Genomic DNA, 23,988 nt, shown 5'->3' on the forward strand with positions numbered 1-23,988 from the left:
TTTGATCATCTGATGACTTTACATGACAATAAATTATAGCATCGTTTGCAAATAGTCTAAGAGGGCTGCTCAGATTGTCTCGCACTGGAGTTCGTGCTAAATTTCGATCTTCTGTGAAACTTCTCCGACCTTGGGGATTTTGGATTTTTAAAAAATTGGCATGCTTTTTTCGTTGGCTCTACAGCAGTGTTCTGCCCCTTTTTGTGTACCATGGGGGATCACTACCATCTCTTATTAATTTATTTGGTGTACATCTCTCAACTGAAGTCGATTCTATTTCTTTGAATTTAAACCACGTCTGGTCTATGCTTGCACTGTCAAATTGGAAGGAATGGAGACTGTTTTTTATGAAGTTGTCAAGAGAATTTTTATCTGCTTTTTTTTAAAAAATCGATGTATTTTGCGTTTATTTTTGGTGGGTTTGGATGTTACGGTATTTGGCCTAGCTACAACCAACATGTGGTAACTAATCCCAGTATCTGTCATGATGCACCCAATTAGCTCAGGATTATTTGTTGCAAAGAGATCAACTATGTTTTTGCAAACAACTTACATTTGGAGCAGGCCCCTGAACTGGATCAAAATAATTTTCTGAGAAGGCGTTCAGTACGATTTCGGCTTTAAACATGTATTTTTGCCAACATATCGAGGGTAGACTGAAATCACTGCCAACTATAATTGTATGAATCGGGTTGTTGGATTATAGTCAAGTTTTCTTTGAACTGTTTAGCAACTGTATCATCTGAGTCGGGGAGAGGAGGATTTCGGTAAATCCAGTTGGCAAGTATGACGCCAACAATTACTAAGTCCCGTACTAACAATTTTACAGCCCTTCAATCGCTTTCCATAGATGCTCGTGACAGTAGCATGCGAACAGCCTACCAGCTTCCTTGTTTGAAAGATCGCCTTCCCAGGTTCTGCACCATAGCAATCTGCCCATTATCAGAGTCACCTAAGACAATGGATTTCCCAATTTGCCGCCCTTATCATCGTTAGAATGCTTGCCCTTTCGTTTCTACTCCGCTTGCGTTCCTCCCTTACGGCGCCACGTGCCCCCAACACCACCAGAAGATATTCGGTCTCGCGCTGAGTTGTGGTCATAAAGTTCTGGATAATCAGTGTAAGAGTATAATTATGTTCACCTGTTTGATGACGCTGCTTGAGAACGGGAGCAACCTCCACTTTTTTTTCGAACAGTTTGGTACTGTCGTTGCTTCAGCGACGTATGATGAACTGCTGCTAGAAGTTAATCTGTGCGGAATCTTAGAGGTGCCTCACGCAGTCCTCTTGCATTTCCACTATCGAGCCATTTTAGTTTATTTTCAATTCTACGACAGCTTATCTCAATGTCTGCCATTTCGGCTTTCGTCCTATTAATGTGTGGAGGAACGGCATTTTAATCTTCAACAGTGAAACAATTTCGTACCACCACATTCAGTATTTCGGCCTTTTCTCTACCATCTTCTGTTTCGGTGGTAGTATGGTCGCGTAGTAGACTGAATAGATTATTTCGATCCGTTACTAACTTTGCGAGAACCTCTTGGGACATGTGGTCGATAGGAAAAATTGGGTTTTGGAATTCCAACACATTCGTCGTTGCCTGATTTGTGTGTGTGTCTGGAAATTAATTCATTCGAAAATATCGAAATTCTATGCGAATTTGTACAAGGCAGGATGATTCCTTTCGTGTAGCGCAGGCATGGGCAGCCTTTGGTAACCAAATTTGTAGATAACAAATTTGAGACTTTTCTAAATACTTTTAGTTATTATTTCAACTACCACTTCCTCTTAAAAAAAAAAGTATTTCTAATAACAGTAAATTCCCCAGGTGGATAACCCCAGGTATTATCACCCCAGCAAAAAGAAAAGAGAATTCTTCAACCTCAGCAAGACAGAATTCGGCAATACTGAAGAATTTAAGAAATACTTTACCAAATATAAAAAAATCTTTAGAAATGTAATTAATGCAGCCAAAAAACTGCAAAATGATAACCTGCTCAAATTTTCAGCTAACAAAAGTAAATGCATGTGGAAAATCATAAATACACACAGTGGCAGAAATCAACGGCTGACAAGTAATATGAACCTAAAAATAAATGGGAAATCAATCATAAACGAAAAAGAAATAGCAGTGAATTTAACAAATATTATATTAAAAATGTTGAAAGTCTCACAGACCACCTTAAAAATAATCACCTCCCAAACTTAGAATAAAACAACTCCACCGATCTGCTGTTCTTATTACCAACAACAGAGGCAGAAATAGAAAAAAATTATCCATACAAAAACCAAGAAAAAAAATCTTCTGCAGGACAAGATCAGATCCCCTGCTTTCTTCTCCAGAACTGCAGCAACCTCATAAGTAAACCACTGTCCCACATAATAAACTCTTCATTCCTCAATGGCATATTTCCTAATAAACTCAAGACCGCAAAAATCATACCCATTCATAAAAAAAGGAAGTAAAGGTGATATCAGCAATTACAGGCCAATAGCAGTACTCTCAGTATTCAGAAAAATATTTGAATACACTATGGCAGACAGACCAAATTCATTTCTGAAAAAAAGAAATGCCATATCACCTGCTCAGTTTGGTTTCCAAGGAGGAAAAACCACAACTGATGCAATACAGCAACTCCTAGATTACACCTTAACACTGGTAGACAAGAAGCTTCCAGCCACGGTTTTTTTTCTTGACCTAACAAAGGCATTCGATATGGTCAATCACAATATACTGCTGCAAAAAATTTATTCCCACGGAATAAAGGGGCACTGTCCATGACTGATTTAAAGCTACCTCAAAGACAGAAACCAATACATCCAAAGGGGAATGCAACCAATCGATCAGGAATCGCTAATACTGTACAGAATGTGGAGTTCCCCAAGGCTCAGTGTTGGGACCCTTAATTCTTACTTGATGTAAATTACCTCCCCTTAAATTTACACAATAACAGAACCTTCCTCTTTGCTGATGATATCACAATTACAATATCCTACTCAAATGAACATCTTCAAGACGCAATAAACAGGAGCACAGCACAACTAAACTCATGGCTTAATTCAAACAGACTACTCCTAAATATAAAAAAAGACAGCTGGTATTACTTTCCACACAGTCCAAAATAAAAACCCATCAGTTCCAAATATATCGCTGAGTGATGATAAAATCAACTATGTACAGGAAACCAAATTTCTGAGGGATACCATTACTGACACACTTACATGGAAAAGTCATACTGATAGAACCTGCACCAAACTGAGTAAAGTATGTTTCATGATTAGACAAATAAGGAACACTGTTAATACCAGCACCCTCACATCAATATACTATGCTCTTTTCCACTCTATACTAAGCTATGGAATTATCTTTTGGGGCCACAGTGCAGAAGTAGTGAGGCCGCTTAAACTCCCAAAAAAAAAGGTAGTTAGAATAATATTATTCAAACAGCAGAAAGAATCCTGTAAACCACTGTTCCAGAATCTGAACATATTACCCCTCCCATGTCAGTACATACTGGACCTATTATGTTTTACCAAGAAAAATATTAGCAATTTAGATATAAACTCAAACTGGCACCAATATGATACAAGGTCAAAGAACTCCCTATGAGTAGTCCCCCATTCAACAAAACTATACAGTAAAGGTGTCAAATATATGGGAATAAAACTCTACATTCATCTCCCAGTAGCAGTGAAGAACATTACACAAGTGAAGGATATTAAAGTAAAACTACGGTCACTCCTAATTAAACACTGCCTCTACAGCATAGAGGAATTCCTCGAAAACAACCTGCTATAAGGAACTGCTATATGGAACTGCTCAACAAAAACATCAGATAATGCATCCCAATTATTGACCTTACGTAACATAACTGAATGTAAGTCTTATTGGTATAAGTGCTAAATTCTGGTACAGAATAAATATAAGACCTAAGTAGATTACACATGTGATATAAATATGTAATCATTTTATAGATTCATAGACATGTACCTCTTCGTATAAATGCCTAACATATATCAAATGACCTGTCCTATATCATGATGTGCATTTCTGTACAATGTATGATTCAGAGGATCACTTAGAGCGGGGGGGGGGGGGGGGGGGGGGAGTGTCACCTCGTCACGTGACGCGACAGGAGCGCTCCTGGCGCATAAAGTCAAATCAATAGCGTCCGTACTCCGTTATGTTGAGGTTTATGGGTTGATACCCTGACTGAATGGCATCCCTTTGCTGAAACAACACGCCTCAAAACACACGTTTTTTGAGAGTACATTCATTTTATGTTCACCCCATCTTCAGATGTTCACATTTACTTCTTAACAATAGTTGTCTTTAAAACTTCAGTTGCAAAATTTTCTCTGTCTCTCTCTCATGAATTTCTCCTGCGGGCCGGACTGAAAGCAGTCGCGAGTGGGACCCCGCCCGTGGGCCGCTGGTTGCTGTACTGTATGAAAAATATTCTGCAGAGAATGGTGATTTACAGAAACCAGATTTTTTTCTTATGTTTTAGAGAAAGTTGTGCATGAGTAACAGGTGTGTCAAACTTCATTGAGGCAGATACCTACGTTTCTACATCACACGATCTGTACTGTATTATGAAGAATAAATTATCATCAGATCTTATAAGACATCAGTTCGCTACAAAATAAGAAGAGAGGAACATTGCAGACGATGTAAGATTTACGCGACTAGAAATTTGAGAAGTTTTGATAGCAACAGTGCGTCACAGAAGCCTTCTTTTGAAGTGTTTTAAATATGTTTCCTCTGCTGAAACCTAGTGTCCAGTGTTCGGGTTGTCTCTTTTTTTCGGAGTTCACATGAGCATATTGAACGTTAACAGATAAAACTAAGTCCGTATTCGATTGCAAGAAAGCAGAAGACGAGGAGTTGCATGACAAATTGTAAACAACTCTGCACGTGTTACTGTATAAGTAATAAGTGCTCTCGTTTTTTCACGAACTATGCTACATTTCGGGGGACATCACAGCCTTGCAAGATGATGAGCATTACAACAAATACTCAGTAGAGTTCGCGTCATCAGTTTCTTAGGTAAACCGCATGCTGGTGTTCTATGAAGTTTCTGGAAATACGCGACCTCTTGTTTCTCGTTAATCGCCGCCCGACAGCGCAGGGTTTCTGTGGAAGTTTTCTACTTTTACATCCATATTCTGCAATGCACCATGAGGTGCATGCCAGGGGGCACTCCCATTGTATCAAGTACTATGGTTTCTTGCCGTTGCATTCGCGTCTGATGCGCGGGAAAAATGACTACTTTATACATGCTTTCGTGCATGCGGTCATGGGCGTCCACAGAAATTTTTCCAAGAGCTGGCACAGTTTTAATTTTCCAGTTTTCATATAACTGATTCGCTGAGTTTGAAAACGTGATGTGTCCGAAAAACTCAATTTGACAATAAGTACACAAAACTTACTATATCTCTCAAAGTATTGATAGTTATTACTAGCGCAAACAAAATTGACACTCGGCGCGCTGGTTGATGCGAGAGACTGTAAGTGGGAAATGCCTTTACAGTCGTTCCCATCAGCAACCGCGCCGAGTGTCAACTTTGTTTGCGCAAACAATTCCTACTTATTGTAGGGACTGTTCCTACTTCATATCTTTAAGGGAGATTAATTTTGTAAAAAAACTGCAAGTACATCTTTTTGTAGTACTAATATGAATACGGATGCCACCTTTTTGATTCAACGATCTACATCCTCATATGATTAAATCCTACGTATCGTATCCAACGAGTTATGGAATAAATATGGAAAATTTCTAAAAGCAATTTATTTATACTCCCACAATGTTACGCTGAGACTGAAAATTCTAAAATACAAACAAAGTCAGTATGATTGTGAAAATCCTGCCAATTATCAACAAAAATGTCACATTAATACTCCCTCCCCGTGTAGAAGCTGGGAATAAACTTTTTTAAAAGACGTGTTCCATTTAGGTGCTATTTATAATACTTTGTTTGCTTATAAAAGTTCACATCTGTTCACATTAATGCATTTACTGCATTACTTCTACAGTTTCTACTTTTAGTGTTGACTGGCACAACTGAAGGCGGACAAAATGTGTTTTGAAAGCTACATTTTTTGAATTTGTTGTGTATTTTGTAGGCCAAGGGAAACAGACGATTAAATGAAAGTGGGAAACCTCCAAAACAACCATTGAATTGAGATTTTTCACTCTGTAGCGGAGTGTGCGCTGATATGAAACTTATGAAACTTCCTGGCAGATTAAAACTGTGTGCCCGACCGAGACTCGAACTCGGGACCTTTGCCTTTTGCGGGCAAGTGCTCTATCATTTTGCGGACGTCCCATGACATCCGTTCAGGTTGTTCGTTGCTCTGTTCACTCAGTTTTTTTTTTTTTTTTTTATTACAGAGGGTAGCTAAACCCTCTGACCGAACACGCTGAGCTACCGCGCCGGCAAACTTTCAGTTGAGGGAAGACTTGAACCAAGGACCTCTCGTGCTGTAGTTACTCACGCTAACCACGGGACCACGGCGCTCCTATTATCTCATTATGTTCATTTTTGTTCGTTGTATCTGCTCGGGGCGGACGTCGCAAGACACCCGTTTCAGTTCATCGTTGATCCATTAACTCAGTTTTTTTTATTTCAGAGGGCAGCTAGCGAACACGCTGAGCTACCATGCCGGCAGCTTTACAGAAGCTTCCGTAAAGTTTGGAAGGTAGGATACGAGATACTGGCAGAAGTAAAGCTGTGAGACCGGGCGTGAGTCGTGCTTCGGTAGCTCAGATGGCAGAGGACTTGCCCGCGAAAGGCAAACGTCCCGAGTTCGAGTCTCGGTCGGGCACACAGTTTTAATCTGCCAGGAAGTTTCAACCATTGAATTGGCGGACAGGATCAACATTCAGCAGCCTAGTACTACACCAACATGATACTCGTCTCTCAAGTTTGTCACATTACTGATCAGCACGCCAATTGTTATGCAGAATTCGTAGATCTTTGAGTACATATGGTGCCGTGTTGTACCCATAAGCTTTGAGAAGGTCCCAATCCTGGAGAGCACATGTTGAAATTTCACAGTTTTCTCTGTCTTATAACGCAGAAAAAGGCATTTTCTTTTATCGATTGAAATGCTTGGGATTAAGTACAGAGGTACACATCTACAACATAGTGTTGACCTGCTTCTTCCAAATGTATTATAATAACTCTGTCATATTAAACTGAATGCAGAATCAGGAAGCCATCACAAGTTTTCTTTTTCCTCAATACTGTCACGTTTCTGTTGTGCATCAAGGGCAGGTGCATCCTTACGGAAATTGGACACGGATGACTGGCACATCTATTGCTACCTGAATGCTGGATCAGGCCCTTTCTGGGGTTTGGTAAGGGGTAGAAGAGGAAATGATGAAAAATGAAGCCCCATACTCCTTGACAGAGCGTAGGGGAACGATGTGGGAGACCTGCACCGCTGTGCTAGGCAAGGTCCTGGTGGAGGTGGTTTGCTATTGCCTTCCTCCGACCATAATGGGGATGAATGATGATGTTGATGAAGACGACACAACACCCAGTCATCACGAGGCAGGTGAAAATCCCTGACCCCACTGGAAATCAAATCCGGGACCGACCCCGCTGGGAATCAAAACTGGGACCCCGTGCTCAGACAGCGAGAACACTACCGGGAGACCATGAAGAAGAAGAAGAAGAAGAAGAGGAAGCAAGAGAAAAAGACTGAAGTCATTATTTTGACACAATTCTGTATAAAGGTTCTTATTCACCTTAACTACAGATCAGCACCGAAACTGCGGCAGAGCCAAGGAATTGGCATAATTTCCCAAGAAAAGAATGACAATTAGGACGGGATTAATGTCCCATCGACATTGTAGTCATTTGAGATGGAAGTGACAACTAAGAAAACTCAGTGTATACGGTAGTCACTGCTAAGGCAGCAGCATTTCTCATTCCAGCTGTCAGTGTTAAACATGCAGTTTGTGGGATTGCAGACAATGTTTTTCATAAACCTGAGAGAATTCTATAATGAATAAAAAATCTGTACCCCCTATGGTGTCCCCCACCCCCATCCTCCCACTTGTGGACACCTATGTGCACTGTCATTGGTTTGATTAGACTTCGCGGTCCTTACAGAAGCAATACATAAGGGATAGTAATATATTCTTAAAATCCTCACATAATACTGGTTGTCGAAACTTTTTAAGTAATCTTTTATGAGGATATTTAGCAAAGTCTGCCAATTCAGGTTTTTCAATATTTTCATAATACTCTCCCAAGGGTTAAATGATTCTATGACCATTTGTGCTGCCCTTCGTTGTATTTATTCGATATCCTCATTAGTCCTCTTTTATATGGTTCCTATACATGGATCAATATTCTAGGATCATTTGATCGAATTTAGTATAAGTAATCTTTGTAGACCGACTTTCCCAGTATCCTGCTATTAAACTAAAATCCAATGCCTGTGTTACATGTGACTGAACCTATGTGATTAATCTCTTTCATATCCCCACAATTTTCTACAGGCAGATATTTTTATGAGTTCAGATTCCAATAGTGATGGACTGATCTTGAGTAGGGTTTTCACATTTTGTAAAGTGCACAATTTTACAGTTCTGAATGTTTGTAGGAAGTTCCCAATCTTTGCACCATTTCCAAATCTTATCAGTATCTGCCTGTATACTCGCTGTAATGCATGAAAGTAATCAGGGTAACTGATGAAAAACTGAAATATTTCATGAACAGCTGCTGCTAGCTATGTAAATGAAATTAAAAAAAAAACTATTTTATGCATAAAAAGTTATATTGGTGTAACATTTAACTGTCAGAAACCCTTCTTCCACATCAGGTACTACATTTAGCACATTTCGAGAATAGAAGATGTTAGAAAGATAAAGGAGTTCATCTCTCCAAGGCCTAGCCATTTTGCATAAAAACATTGTACTGGTGTGATACTTGATTCTTAAAACAGTTTCCTTGAAATGAAGTACTAAATTCAGGACATTTAGAGAACAGAAGACTCTAGGAAAGCAAATGAGGTGTCAATAAGATCACGCACTTTCTGAACAAAACCTGAAAATAAAGAAAAAACTGGAGGAAAAAAATGGTCAAGTATTGTGTAAAATGATTTGTCTAAAATTGAAACACGAAATAGGTTAGAGAAACATTTGATGTAGCTTTGAATGCTCAAAATCATGTTCATCAAATGAGGTACATTAATTTTTTTTCTAATCTATTTTATTTCTTACTTTCAAACAACTCTTTCCTCAAAACATTTGAAGATTTTTTTTGAATTTTTTTATATTCCCACACATGTATTTATACAAGTTGACTGATCCCAGTATTGACTCATTGATCTTGTAATAATATAGTAGGGCCAACTATATTTTTATATGTTTGTACAGTGGATAGTTTTACATTTCTAACATTTAAAGCAAGTTGCCAGTCTTCTCATCACTTTCAAATCTTATCAGTATCTGCCTAACTATTTGTGCATTTTTTCCAATAGTAGTTCACTGTTGGTAAAAACATCATTTGCAGAAAGTCTAAGGTTACGATTAATATTGTCTGCCAGTTCATTAATGTACAACATGAACTGAAAGGGAGGATCATGACATTCAACTTGACTGCTGAAACTAAAATGGTTGTTTGATTCAACTGCTTCTGGTAGATGCAAACTGGCTTAGGACTGGAAATTCAGTCTATGACCTTGACTTTCACAGCTAAGGTTCTAACTGACTGAGCTATCCATGCACTACTGAAAGTCCATGTTCACAGTTTCCATTCTGTCAGTACCACTATACTTCTTTCCAAACTCATATTAGCTCTCCAACACAAGTTTCTGGATAGAACTCTGGAAGAGAGCACATTGTGGCGGAAGAGGCTTGCCTGGATATGAAATCAGAATATCATCAGACTCCTGTTGCACCCCAAGGCAGGTGGAAAACTGCTTTTTTAGTGCCCTTCAAGGTATGTGAGGTTCTGAGGATGTCTTTTAATTTAAGAAATGGATTTCAGTGCAAACCTTTTGGTAAGGGATTTGAAGCCATCTACGACTTGGTTTCTTTAGATGGTGTTATTGTATTTTCTAGAACAATCGAGTAACATGCTAAACAGCTAAGAAATGTGTTGTCATGATTACAAGGAGCACATTTTAGTTTGAGGGTGGAGAAATGTTCTCTTGCAGAATAGCAGGTTCATTGCCAGGTCATATTGTCAGTTCAAGTGGGGTAAATCCCGATACATGATTAACAGAAACAGTAGACATTTTTCCTGTGATGCACTGGACATGAAGGAATGCAGAGTTTTTTCAGCCTTGAAATTATTATCATTGTTTTGCCAAGGATTATGCTATGGCAACTAAACCATGAACAAAGCTGTGATAAAAGGAATAAAATTTGAGTGGACTACAGAATGCGAGACTGCAATGCAATGGGCCAATAACAAGTCCTCCATTGCTGCCATACCTGAATTTTGACAAACCTTTATACTGTCATGTGATGCAATAGATTTTGCTGTGGGATGCATGGAAGTCAGGAGCAAAATTCTGAAGAGAAAGCAATCACTTATGCCTCACCCCAACTTAATAAGGCAGTAGTTAACTATAGTACAACTGAGAAAGAATTGCTGGCCTTGCTGTTTCCAGCTGATTATTTCAGATGGTACATGTCGGTAGAAAGTTCTTAGTGGTAACTGACCATGCTGCCCTTTTGTGGCTGTTGAACTTGAAGGATCCCAGTAGGCATTTGATGCAGTTGGCTTTGAAACTGGCTGAATATGATTATGACATGCACCATAAATTGGGAAACTTCATAAAATGGCATAAAAAGATCTGTGTGCTGCAAAAAGATGGTAAATTTGTTAATTGCGTGATATATACGCACACAAGACCTCTTATTTCCTTCTCTTTTTAATGATTGTAGATGACTGCCAAGAACCAGTCATAATGTGAATATTCGCCCTAACCTCACTAATAGAATTAGAATTATTTTGCTAAATTGGAGCTTAGGTTTGTTTGCTTGGGTTTGATAATGATATTTTAATTATGTGTGACTAAATGACTATTATTTTGTTAAAACCGATTGCCTACTGCCAGCTTAGTGAACTAGAGTTCTAAATCAATTTGCCTTCAGCAGTGCTATAACAGTTAGTTGGTCCAGTATTCTTGTTTGGTGTCCTCCTAGTCTAATAAGTAATACAAACAAAGAACCAATCATATTTTCCCATTCCATTCTTGTAGTATTCTCTGATACTACTTTGGTTCACTCACTTAAGACAGTTACACACGAAGTTTTCAGCGACAACCTTCTTCAGAAAATAAAATGCACGCACACCTCATGCACAAATGATTGCTACTCCCAGCTACTCCAACCAGAATTGTCAGATATAGCAGTCATGTGTGCATAAGTTGTGCTTACTTGTGTAACATGTTATAATTGTTGACTAGTGATGAAAGCCCTTTCTAAGACCTATGTTTCAGTATACGGTGCACCTTCCCACAGTCTGTAAGGCTGCTATGAGGGAGTGACTAACACTCTGTTTGTAAATTTAAGAGTCACCACTCCTGTGATGGGGAATGGTTGTACCAGTTGTCACCGACTGGGGTGACACTGAATTTTAAATTGAATTGTTTGTGGGACTGTTCCTCCTCATTTGAGTTACAGATATAGCCTACATTCCTGGCTAAGGCATAGTTCACATGGCTGGATACTGCTGGAAAGGCATGCCAGCAAGTGTTGCCTGCAGCAAGAAACCAATAGGAACCTTGAGAAGACATCACAGGCAGAGCTTGGTTTGCAAACTACTGGCTCTCTTTCTCTGCCTTCAGCCTCTGACCCAACAATATGCATCTTTTCCTCACTCCTCCATAATTTAGTCAGAATGGCCCTTCCATGTCACTGGTAGTCTGAACACCTCCTCTAGGCATGCCCTGTGTATGGCATATCATGAATTACAGCATGTTCTCTATTTAGCAAATCACCGTGTACTTATTTGAAATTATCCTTTGGATGCTCACTCGTAAGTCCTTCCCTCGCCCACCTGCAAGACACTTTGTTGCATCCCCCTAGTTTTGGGCTGTGCTCTTCAGTTGTTCTTCAGCTTGCTGCTTGTTGTCACTGAATGTTTTCCTAATCTCTACCTGAAATTTGTCCCAGCTCTTGAGCACATCCTCACTGTTCTCAAACCACTGCTTGGGTGTATCACCCAAGGAAATGTAGATGTTTGCGACACAGCTGAACACCCTTAAGCCATTTTGCTGGATCCTACTTGGTGCCTCCCAAAACCACTGCTGGATTTCCGATGTGCTTCTGGCTGTCTGACCCTTTTGCACCCATTGATAACTTTTCGTTTCCATTGTAGGAGGGATGTACTGTTTGTATTCAGATTCCTGCCCATGATGGTGAAGAGTTTTTGATAGCCACAGTGATGATGATGTCTGAGGCAGTCATCCATAGTATCTGTAATCAAGTATACCACATATAACAAATCTCATCAACAAAAGCTAACAACCAATGATGAAATCATGTTTAATAAGCACACATGAAAGTAGTGACAAAGCTGAATTGCCTATCAAAGTGGAAAATGCCCCTATTTATACATAATCAGACTTTTTTTGTAAATCACCATATTCCACAAATAACTATTCACTAACAATCCATGAAAATGAAGCGTTCTTTGTGATTGGTGCAGTACAACTGTAGGTGGATGCACAGGTCTCTCTATGTGGAAATGTAAATGCACACATCTGATGGAAATGAGATCCTTGGTACTCAGATTAAAATTTTTGGAAACTGCAACTCCCAAACCGTATATTCATAATGAATCAAAATTCAGAGGATATTTGAAATAGAACACAAGCAATAAGTGATTGCAGAGAGATGGTGTACATGCAGGTCGCACGGCACATGCTCTCTTCTGTTACCAGAAACTCAGTGTTTGTCAAAATAGGTCAATGAAGAGATGTCAAACAAAGTGAAAACCTGAGAGTAACTGCCAGTATACCTCAGCAACATCAAATAGAGCTGTTTTGGAATGAGAACGAGTTCAAATGTAGCAGAGTGATTGGTCTCCAAGAAAGGGGTTTGCCACAACCCTGTATACCAACAGCCCCCTTGCCCATCACCTAGCACCTGTCAATTGCTACCTCTCCCAACATCTTACCAATTCCAAACCCACTATGTTATTTCTTACACACCCATGTGAAATTTTACCTAATATGGGGAAAGGTCTACACGTGTATAGGACCAGTGGGCAGAAGAGAATCACATGCAACAAGTAATGGGTATTGGACTGTTATATGACCACAGTGTGGGATCATCATCATATTGTGCACTGTCATGGAGCATACAGCTTCTTCTAGTGCTGCCTCACTGTTGTAGCACTGCAACAAATATGGAGCTGTTTGCATTAATAGTTCCATAGTACTTCAATGGCGTTTGTTTTCATTTTTCAGAACTGCAAATATTTTAGCTGCTTGTGACCTATACTCTAGAGAGTACATTTGAGTAACTAGCTTTTAGTCCTGTTCCTCAAACCCTCTATGCACTGAGAGCATCTTTGGAAGAAACAAGGTATTTACTTCTTACAGAGCTTAGAGACAGCACCACACAACAATGTCTGTTTTGTAATGCTGCTCAAGGCAATTAGACTTAGTATTGGCATTACTTGTGGTACACCAAATTATAACATTGGAGAAATACTTTACAAAACCAAATTACATCCGTACCATTCACAGAGACTGTGATTATTCTGTTGGATTTCAAACTTTACACAGTATGTAGACAATGTGTACCAGAGTAATGGTATATACTTCTCACTGATGAATACTGTTGCAATATAAATTGGATACGTAAGCAAGATCTTCAACCACTCCCATCTAATCACTCCCTAGTTATCTTCCTGGAATTCATTACCTCCAGGTTGGCACCACTGTCCTGTACTAGGTTCCTTTCAAATAACACATACCTCTCAACAAAGGAATGGCATTAATGGTCCACAAATTGCTGTGATGAACAGCAATGATTGCTTGGCAGGAGGTATTTGCCCTCACTCTGAGTTATCCATCTGCAAGCCCTGCCACAGTGATCCCATCCCAGAAACTCAGCAAGACAGTCATTTTCTACTCAGATCCTTCGCCCTGTCCTAGAGCCTTTGAATCCACATACTTTCTCAACACAACTGCCCCCCCCCCCCCCCCCCCACCACACACACACCAAACACACCACTCTGCTCCTATGGGAAGAATCTTAGCTCTTGTTGACCAACATCTTCAACCCATTTTCTTGCAGTCTAGCTTCCCATCGCATAGACACGAACCACTTCCTTCATTTTCTCCCAACAATCTCTACCCCATTAATACTTGCATCCCAGTCCATTACTGTTGATGCTACCAACCTATACACCAACAACCCTATAGCCTGTCACCTTGCCCCTGTCAATCTCCATCTCTCCCAACATCCTACAAACTCCAGACCAACCACCTCATTCCTTAAGCACTAAATGAAACTATATTCTTACTCATAAACTCCATCCTTACTCATAAACTACATCTTCACTCATAAACTATTTCCTCCCTCATGACAACTTCTCCTTTGTGTAGAAGATATACAAACAAATCTGTGGCATGGCCATGGGCATCTGCATGACTTCCCACTACACCAACATGTCCTTGGTCCATCTAAAGGAAACCTTTCCAGCCAAAGAGCCAAAATCACTTTTCTATTTCAGTTTCATTGGTAATATCTTTGCGATCTGAACCCAGTGCCGAGATACTCAGTCTTCATTTCTCCACAGTCTTAACATCTTCTCTCCCATCTGCTTCACCTGTTTCTCCCGAGACCAAGGTCTGCTGTTCTTGGATGTTAACCTCCTCCTCTCAGATTATGCCATTAAAAAATCTGTACACTTCAAGATTACTAACCATCAAACATACTTTTAGTTTGTTAGATTCCATACCGAAGTGTCTCTCTCACACAGTCTGACTACCCTTGGATTGTGTGTCTCTCTCTCACAGTCTGACCACCCTTGGATTGTGTTTCTGCAGTGATGAGAGATATTGTGCCCAGTATACTGAAGGTCATACTGAGGCCTTCACATATAGACATACCCTCAAAACCTGGTCTGCAGACAGATTTCCCAGTTCATATCCACAAAGGCTTCTCATCCTCTGACCACACTCTTGAATTAGCCACAAAGGAGCACTACTCATCATCACCCAATATCAACATGGACTGTACCAACACACCAAATCCTTCATCAGAGCTTTGACTACTTATCATCATGCTGAAAATGAGAAATATACTATTCACAATCCTTCCCACCCCTCCCAGTCTGTGAAATATTATGGACCATCATTATGCCTCAGCTACTCCTAACCTCTTGTATTGTGGGTCATACATCTGCGGAAGTCCCCAGTGCAAGACCTGCCCTATGCATCCATCCAGCACATACTGTTTCTGTTCCATCACAGGCATGTCATGTCATACCAGAGGTAAGGCTATCTTGGAAAACAGTCATATCTTTGGTATAGTCTTTTATGTGGATATGATCACCAACCAACCGTTCAGCCAAATTAATTATCACTGTCAAACCGTGGCTGAGAATAGGGTTGACAACCCAGCGGCATAAAACGCCACTGAGCACACTATGCATAATTTCAGTGGCTGATTCACAACTTGTGCCATCCCTCTTCCCTTGTCCCAGCTTCTCTAAGATACACAGATGGAATTGTTCTTACAACACATTCTTCAATCCCATAATCCTAACCTCAGCTATCTCCTGATCTCCACCCTTGTCAATCATTCTACAATTGTACCTTCCTCTCCACAGTCCCCCTCTTCTACCTTCTCCTCCCAGTCCACTCCTACATGTCTTCTCTTGCTGCAGCGGAGAAAGCTGGTGCCACATTCTGATCCTATTCACTTGCTGCATCTCCCTCCCAGCTATGTCATCCAACCCCCCAATCTTCCCTCCCTCCCACTCACTCACTGCTTCCATCTCCTCTTACCCATTCCACCCACACAACTCCCTGTCCAGTGAAGCTAGACTGCCAGCATGACATACTCAGTTGGGACAATGAAGGAAGGAAGGTAGAAAGCAAGGAAGAAAGAAAGGAAGATTTCGGTGTAACGTCCTGCGAGCATTGAGGTCAATAGAGATGGAGCACAAGCTCAAAATGATTAGAGGATGGGGAGTGAAACTGGCTGAGCCATTTCAATGGAATCATCTCAGCAGTTGCCTGGAGTGATTTTGGGAATTCATGGAAAACATAAATCTGGATGGTCAGACATGGATTAGAACCATTTTCCTTCTGAATGTGAGTCCAGTGTACTAATCACTGCACCATCTGGTTTAGTGTCAGGATAGTGTTCTCATACAAGTTTATGTGTGTCGATATGTGTATCGTTTTAGCTCTGAAGGAGGATTCATCCAAAAGCTTATTTATGTGACTACTGGCCACTTATTGCTTCAACTACATGATGTGTTATTACCTTTATTCCTTACATTATTTAAGTACACAGCAATCAAGGTAATCAGGTATGGGTTAATGTAAAGCCCAATGAGTTGGTTATGAGGAATATTCAACTAATTTTTGTACTGACCACTTAGGAAAACACAAAGAAATGATTACTTAGTAGGCCAGTCAGTTTCACCTCCCAGTTAACTTGAATGGTGAAATCTGGAATTTACAGTTGATCCCACATTTTTATGACACATAAGTGAGCTTAACTTAATTGGGCTCTGTCTCACATATCATTCATGTTACTGATTGATCTTAATCAATTTGAGCCTCAAATTGGTTTCACAAAGTATTATTCTTTGGACAGTATTTTTACCTAGACTGGCCCAACTTGATTTTTACCATTGTGTGATACTGAAACTTATGGTTGCTAACTGTGGTTAGAAATTGCTGCCATAGCCTTTGTATTGCAGAAAGTGAGCAGTTAAATAAATACTTCTAAAGAGTCTAATCTGCCTCCAATCTGTCAAAGGCACTCCATCAGATGTCTTCTAATAGATAATGCTTATACCACTCTCACACTATACCAACTGGAATTTTAATCACAACCATTTAAATTGCCTGCTGCGTGCTGATGACTGAAGGAGACCTGGGAACCAGTGGTCCGTCTGTGTCATCTACCCATAACACTACTGCGGTAACAAAGCACTCAACTTTCAAATCAACTGCTTTGTTCTGCTGGGTTGTGGTTGTTTTTAAGAATTTTGCCTAATTCGTTGAAACCAGCACATAAAGAACAAAGAACTCTCGAGAAAGTATTGTCCATGCATGTAGATCCAAAAATTATTGCAGAGAGCTATTGAAAAGCTCGCTAGACAGTCATTAGTGGGATTTTTACACTATTTCTAGGTTCTAGCCATACATTTTTCATGTATTTTTTCACCACCATTTCTGTCTCTCAATCTGTTGACACACCTCCCACAGTTACCGGCAAGATGGCATAACAATTCCGCTGTGTGCACTCATACCCACACTGACCATTTTCATCTAAAAGGAACCACATTATGAGGTCTGTCACTCGACAAATGCATTCATATAATCTTTATTATTTTTCACAGTGATATAGCAGCAATGAATTTCTGCAAAGTAATTTATCTACCTTTCAGGAGCAAAGTACACTAAATTACCTTTTAGACCCTTTTCCACAAGTCTTTTTATCAGCAGGATGACATAACAAAAAAATTGGCATTGTTCCCACATAATTTATTTTACTGCATGTATTTAAATAGAATAGGTTGCCACTTACTATGCAGAGGAGCCACTGAGTGGCAGACAGGCACAGTGAAAATTACTGGTAAACATTGTTCAGCTATCAGACTAAGTCCTTCATCAGGTGGATTTCATTCCAGATTTTCCATTGTGTTTATTCTAGTAAAATGTAAAATATTATCTATGCTAATGAATTACTCATAAAGGAAACAGGAGAAAATACAGCTCCTTTGCATGATTGTAAGGAAGGGGTTGGGTAGGGAGAAGTATATACGATAATAGTAATACTGTTCTTGATTGAAAATACATTGAACTGAACAATCTTGGCAGATTAAAAACTTGGTAGCAATCAGATCTCCTCCCACCTCAGTCAATACCTTTCCTGCTGAACAATTCAAGCTAACCTATATACTTACACTAAGCCTCATATTATAAGGGGCTCTCTCAAGACTTTCAAATTACACTGCTATAATCTGTGAGGAAGTTTCATAGAAGAGTAATTTAGACAGGTCCTACATGTTGAATCCAGAGCACTGATGAATTCAGTGAGGACGGATTCCTACTGGAACTAAATTATCAGACTGTAATGAAGTCATTGCCTCCATATCCCTTTTTTTCATATGGTAGTTTTGTAGTGTCACATACATGGCTTGTGTGAGGTTCAGAGGAAGTAGTATTCAGAGAATGAAGTCTTGCATTGCTCCAAATGGTGCCATAAGTACCCAACTCATAGGGGCAGATGTTGCACATCAGAGGCAGATGTTGCACACTGTTTTAATCTTCCGAGATAGTTTAATACAGTGGTAACCACAGAAAGTGGTTAGTGTAGATGAAAACTGGGAGCTCTTGTATGATGTTCCATTAGTTGGAAGCACTTGCTCATGTATGTATTGTGCTCAAAAATTATGGATAGTAAATAACACAACAAATATGAAAACCAGTATATTTTGCCCCAACTCCATGACATAAATATACAAAAAATTCCAGGCTGTAAATTAATCATGTTTATTGTACAGTACTTGGAAGTCAAGCAGAACCCAGGTGGTGCAGCAATAAGCTTTAATAATTTTAACTACTTTTTTACATGCATGTATATCGGCTCTGTGACTGCCTACTTAGCAGCCATATTTTACATGCAGATGTTGCATAACAAATTATTAATGCGAGTTCCTACTTAACAGCAACTTTATCTGTATCTGTAAATGGGTGAAGAATAATACATTACTGATGGAAGAAAAAGGAAGATCAGAGTTAAATGACTCCTTGGTGACAATCATTAGATCTTGCACACAGACACATGTAAATAAATGGTAGGAGAGAAAATTGGTTGTGTCTTCTTCAGAACAACTAACCTGACATTCCACTCAAGTGATTTAATGAAACCACAGAAACATTTATCTGTGTAAATGAACAAATTTAAATCCTGCTCCTTTCAAATGTGAGTCCAGTGCCATTACTACCTGCACCTCCTCTCATGGTAACATACTAAAGATAATTCTACATCGAAATTTAAGTCAGCTGAAACTGTCTTCACAGAGGAAGAAAAGAAAATTTACAGCACCATGCATCCCTCAGAGAATAACGATCAGCATATATCAACTTTTCCCTTGATGTTTCCATGTAAAGCCTGAACAATTATATCTTATGTTAAGTTCATACTTGGCATATGAGTTATCTGTATAATATCACTGTTAGTCTATAAGACTGATCATTCTGCTAAAAAAAAAAAAAAAAAAAGGGAGGGGGGAATATGGGCAGCATGCACAGTCACAATACAAGGGGCATTTGAAAAGTCCTTGCAAAAATAAAAACTACTTATGTGTTTGGGGTAAACCTTTTTTATTTTTTGACATAGTCTCCTTTTAGACTTATACATTGGACTTTTTTGCAGTCCAATCGCCGGTGTTTTTCTTGCAGTTCGGTTTTCAAACGGTCCAACAACAATGAATAATATGCACCTGTAATAGTTTTACCCTTTTCCAGATAGTCAATGAGGATTACCCCTTGCGAATCCCAAAAGACAGTCGCCATAATCTTTCCGGCCAAAGGAATGGTCTTCGCCTTTTTTGGTGCAGATTCTCCCTTGGTATCCCATTTTTTAGATTGTTGTTTGGTCTCAGGAGCATACTAATATATCCATGTTTCATCCATAGTGACGAAACGGTGCTTAAAGTCCTGCGGATTCTTCCTGAACAGCTGCAAACCATCCTTGCAACACTTCACATGATTCCGTTTTTGGTCAAGCCACTTGCAATCTCACGCACCTTAACTCTTCTGTCATCCATCACCATATCATGGATTTTATCAATGATTTCTGGAGTTGTAACCTTCACAGGGTGTCCAGAACATTCAGCATCACTTGTGCCCATATGGACACTCTGAAAATTTTGAAACCACTTATAAACTGTTCTAATCGAAGGTGCAGAGTCACCGTAATGTTTATCAAGCTTCTCTTTAGTCCCCTGAGGCATTTTGCCTTTCATAAAGTAATATTTAATCACCACATGGAATTCTTTTCTGTTCATTCTTTGACAATCACTTGACTTCCTTGATTCATACGAATGCCAAACACAAAGAAATACACCAATATGGCTGAAACTTGGTGTACATTCTTTCCAAAGATGCTACTAACTAAACATGACCTCAATACGCGCCGGTGGTGCCATCTCTCAGACTTTGCACGGACTTTTCAAACGCCCATTGTACAGCTCCTTGCTCATGGCACATGCAATTCTGCATGGCTTATGAATGGCATGTATTGAATGAAACTGTCTAAAAACATGTGACATAATGAAATATCTTTTTATGTCTCCAGGGAGATGTGAAGCCATTCAAGGAGAACCAAATATATGAAGAGCTACAGGAACAATGTTTGAAAAATGGCTGTAATTTTGAAGACCCTGAGTTCCCAGCATGTGCATCTTCACTGGCAGTAGCTACACGTGGCTTGAATATTGAATGGAAAAGGCCCAAGGTGTGTAGGTACTGTATTATAAATGTACAGACTGTTTTATTTAACAAACATTTGATGATTCATTCACATTTTTGCCTTCCAATGAAACTTCTGAAATTTCTCATTTATGTCTGAATTCTGGTTCAGAATCCCACCACATTGAATTTTATGTTTAGTTCAGTAAGATGAAATATTAGTATTATTCACCATAGATTTTGGGTGTCATATTTCCCAGTGACAAGGTTTGTAATGAGAAAGCATGTTGTAGAATGTCATTGGTGTTTTGTTATTAATTTATGCTGCATAATTATCAGTTCCTACTTTTTGTGATCTAAATAATCAATGGCTATATAGTATTGTTTAAGAGACATACCTTATTGCTTCTGTAATATTCTGACAGAAAAAAATTACAACACCAAGGAGTTGTGTGACATGAACAAAAGTTGATAGACATGTTTTAACAACAATGTCTGTTCAAATTTTGCATTGGTTGCATAAGAGTGGCACTAGTAGTGCCACTATGAGCATGCATATCAGGTTTGTCAGGTTTGCTTTAAATACATGCTGTAGTGGTTATGAGCATTAGTTACCTATGAGTTTGGACAAGGTGAGTTGATGTTAGAAAAGAATGCCTTTCAAGTGACAAAGACACCATTATTAATACCTCCTGAGTTTGAACAAGGCTGTGTAATAGGGCTGTTGAGAAGTTGGATGTTCCTTCTGTGATTGGCAGTTCCTTCTGTGATTGGCAGAAAGACTTGGCAGGAATGTAGCCACTGCACATGATCGCTAGCAGTGGTGGTCACGAGAATGGTTCATGACAAGGCCAGACTCTGGACAGCCATGTGGCACTTCTGAGAGGATAGACCATCGTGTTCAGGGTATGGCCCTGGCAAATTGTACTGAATCTGCAGCTGAAATTTGAGCAGCAGTTGGCACCACAGTGACACAACAAACTGTTACAAACTGGGTACTTTAAGAGAGCTCTGAGCCAGACGGCCTGTAGTGTGCAAACCACCACCATTTGCGACTTCAGTGGTGTCAAGTGAGAACTCATTGGAGGGCAGGGTGGAGGTCTGTTGTGTTTCCTGATAAAAGCTGTTTCTGCCTCAGTGCCAGTGATGTACATTGACATCTACATCTATGTGATTACTCTGCTATTCACAATACAGTGCCTGGCAGAGCGCCATCACACAATTGTGCATTAGCGACCTTAGCTGCTGAGCTGCATGACTAGTATTAGTTATTGAAAAAGTTATTATTACTTTTAACAAACAAATTCAGAATAACAATTCAAAAGAAAAAAAGGAAGAAAGAGTCTTTTGCAACTCTATAGGGCTGTTACCTCCATTTATTGTGGTGTCCTGACTGAAACAGAAATCTTGCTTAACTATAGTTTAATTCTTGATATATACTTATCTAGGTTAATAAAAAATAATTACATAATACCCAGAAGTAAATCATTATCTGGTTAATGTTTGATCAGTTACTTAGAAAAGTAATTTCAATGCTCTGACATTTCAGGACATTACAAATGGTGCAGTATTTTTGATGGATGCTTCACCATCTGATGTAATTCAAGGTGACCTGGGTAAGAACCTCTCTTTTTTTCTGTTGTGTACCTTACTCCACACAATTATGTGTGTATACAACAACGGATGCACAAATGCTACAGACATAATGAAAAAAAGAAACAATCATTTTGAAGTACTTTTGAGACGTGAAACAAATGAAATTCCTCATTATGATTCAGATGAATTGGTAGTAGCACCTGCAAGTATGATTTTTAATTTTATTCAATTTTGATGAAGTTAACTTCCTTGTTGTTAGTTTCCATTTTCAGTAATAAAGATACAAGAATGTGAAACATAATCACTATAACCACTAATCATGTTGTATGTATTCTCATGTACCAACTCCATGATCAAAATGCAACATCATACAATTCAGAAAGCCATTTAATTTTAGTACCAGTCATTACCTGCGGGTTCCAACAGTTTACTGAAGTACATCGGATGATCTTACTCTATTAACATGCAATATGTTGACAAGGGAAAATCTAGCATGGAATGTAACAATATTATGAGAAGGAAAGTTGCTACTCACCATGAGTAGCAACTTTCCTTCTCATAATATGTTGACAAGTATGCACACAGATGAAATAATGTCTCATTTGATTTAAATTTTAATACCCATAGAGTTTGACAGTATTAGTGTGTATACAAACATGCAAATAATAAGTGATAGCTTATACACAGGTAGGTAAACTAGAACATAACTGGGAAAGCAACTCACTTTAATGAAAGTATTGTGCTATGTCTGAATGAAAAGACTATTGTATTGTATTGTATTGTATTTTTATTGATCCAGGCAATCATAGTATTGTACAGCTGTACATATGATATTGGATAGGTCAAGAGAGCTATTTACAAGTAATTTTTACAAATTGATTTTTACATTGTTTTGTAGCAAGGAAATTATCTATCTTAAACAAAACAGTTAATACAAATTTTTACAAATTGATTTTTACATTATTTTGTAGCAAAGAAATTATCTATCTTAAACAAAACAGTTAATATAAATCATAGAATTGTAAGGTTGTACATACAATATTGGACAGGTCAAGGGAACATATTTACAAGTAATATTTAATAAATTGATTTTACATTATTTTGCAGTGAGGAAGTTAGCTATCTTTAACAAAACAGTAAATACCAATGTTGTATGGTAAAATACACAAAGCCAATACAAATGTAATAGTAAAGTAGCCCAGTGTATTTCATAGACATGCACAGTATATAATAATCCAGTATATTTCATAGACATGCACAGTATATAATTTTCAGACCTAATTGGACATTTCTCATATTGTTTACATTTTTAACCCCTTTCAAAGAAATAATCAACTGCATAAAAACAATGGTCCAAGAGATATTTTTTTAACTTATGTGAGAAGGCTCTTGGGTTCTTTGTTGCTTTGATTTCATTGGGTAAATTATTATACATTTGTATCCCAACATTTAAAACACTTTTTTGGTAGCGGGTAGTTCTGGACTGAATCGTATGTAGGTCAGATTGCTGCCTTGTTGCATAGTTATGAATATCTCCATTGAATTTCAGTGTGCAGTCATTGTTTAACAGGTATGACTTGACAAATGAGATGATATTATAAATGTAAGCACAGGGCAGTGTCATAATGCCATTTGTTTTGAAATGTTGTCTGCATGATTCGTTATGTCTTAGATTACATATTATGCGTATTTCCTGTTTTTGCATTTTGAAAATATATCTACCTCCAGATGAGTTCCCCCAAAAT

The 23,988-nt window shown here is 38.8% G+C and overlaps 1 protein-coding gene across 2 annotated transcripts in view; it reads left to right on the plus strand.

The window, feature by feature from the left end:
- The window catches only part of LOC126162902 (calpain-11-like), a 178,937-nt gene that overhangs the window by 113,635 nt on the left and 41,314 nt on the right, over positions 1–23,988 (plus strand). For both annotated transcript variants that reach the window (XM_049919710.1, XM_049919709.1), the window contains exons 2-3: positions 20,535–20,693; positions 22,197–22,263. In XM_049919710.1, the coding sequence (XP_049775667.1) occupies positions 20,535–20,693; positions 22,197–22,263 (226 nt within the window). The remainder of the gene's footprint in view (positions 1–20,534; positions 20,694–22,196; positions 22,264–23,988) is intronic.

The sequence above is a fragment of the Schistocerca cancellata genome, chromosome 2, assembly GCF_023864275.1.
Source record: "Schistocerca cancellata isolate TAMUIC-IGC-003103 chromosome 2, iqSchCanc2.1, whole genome shotgun sequence".
Taxonomy (NCBI): Eukaryota; Metazoa; Arthropoda; class Insecta; order Orthoptera; family Acrididae; genus Schistocerca; species Schistocerca cancellata.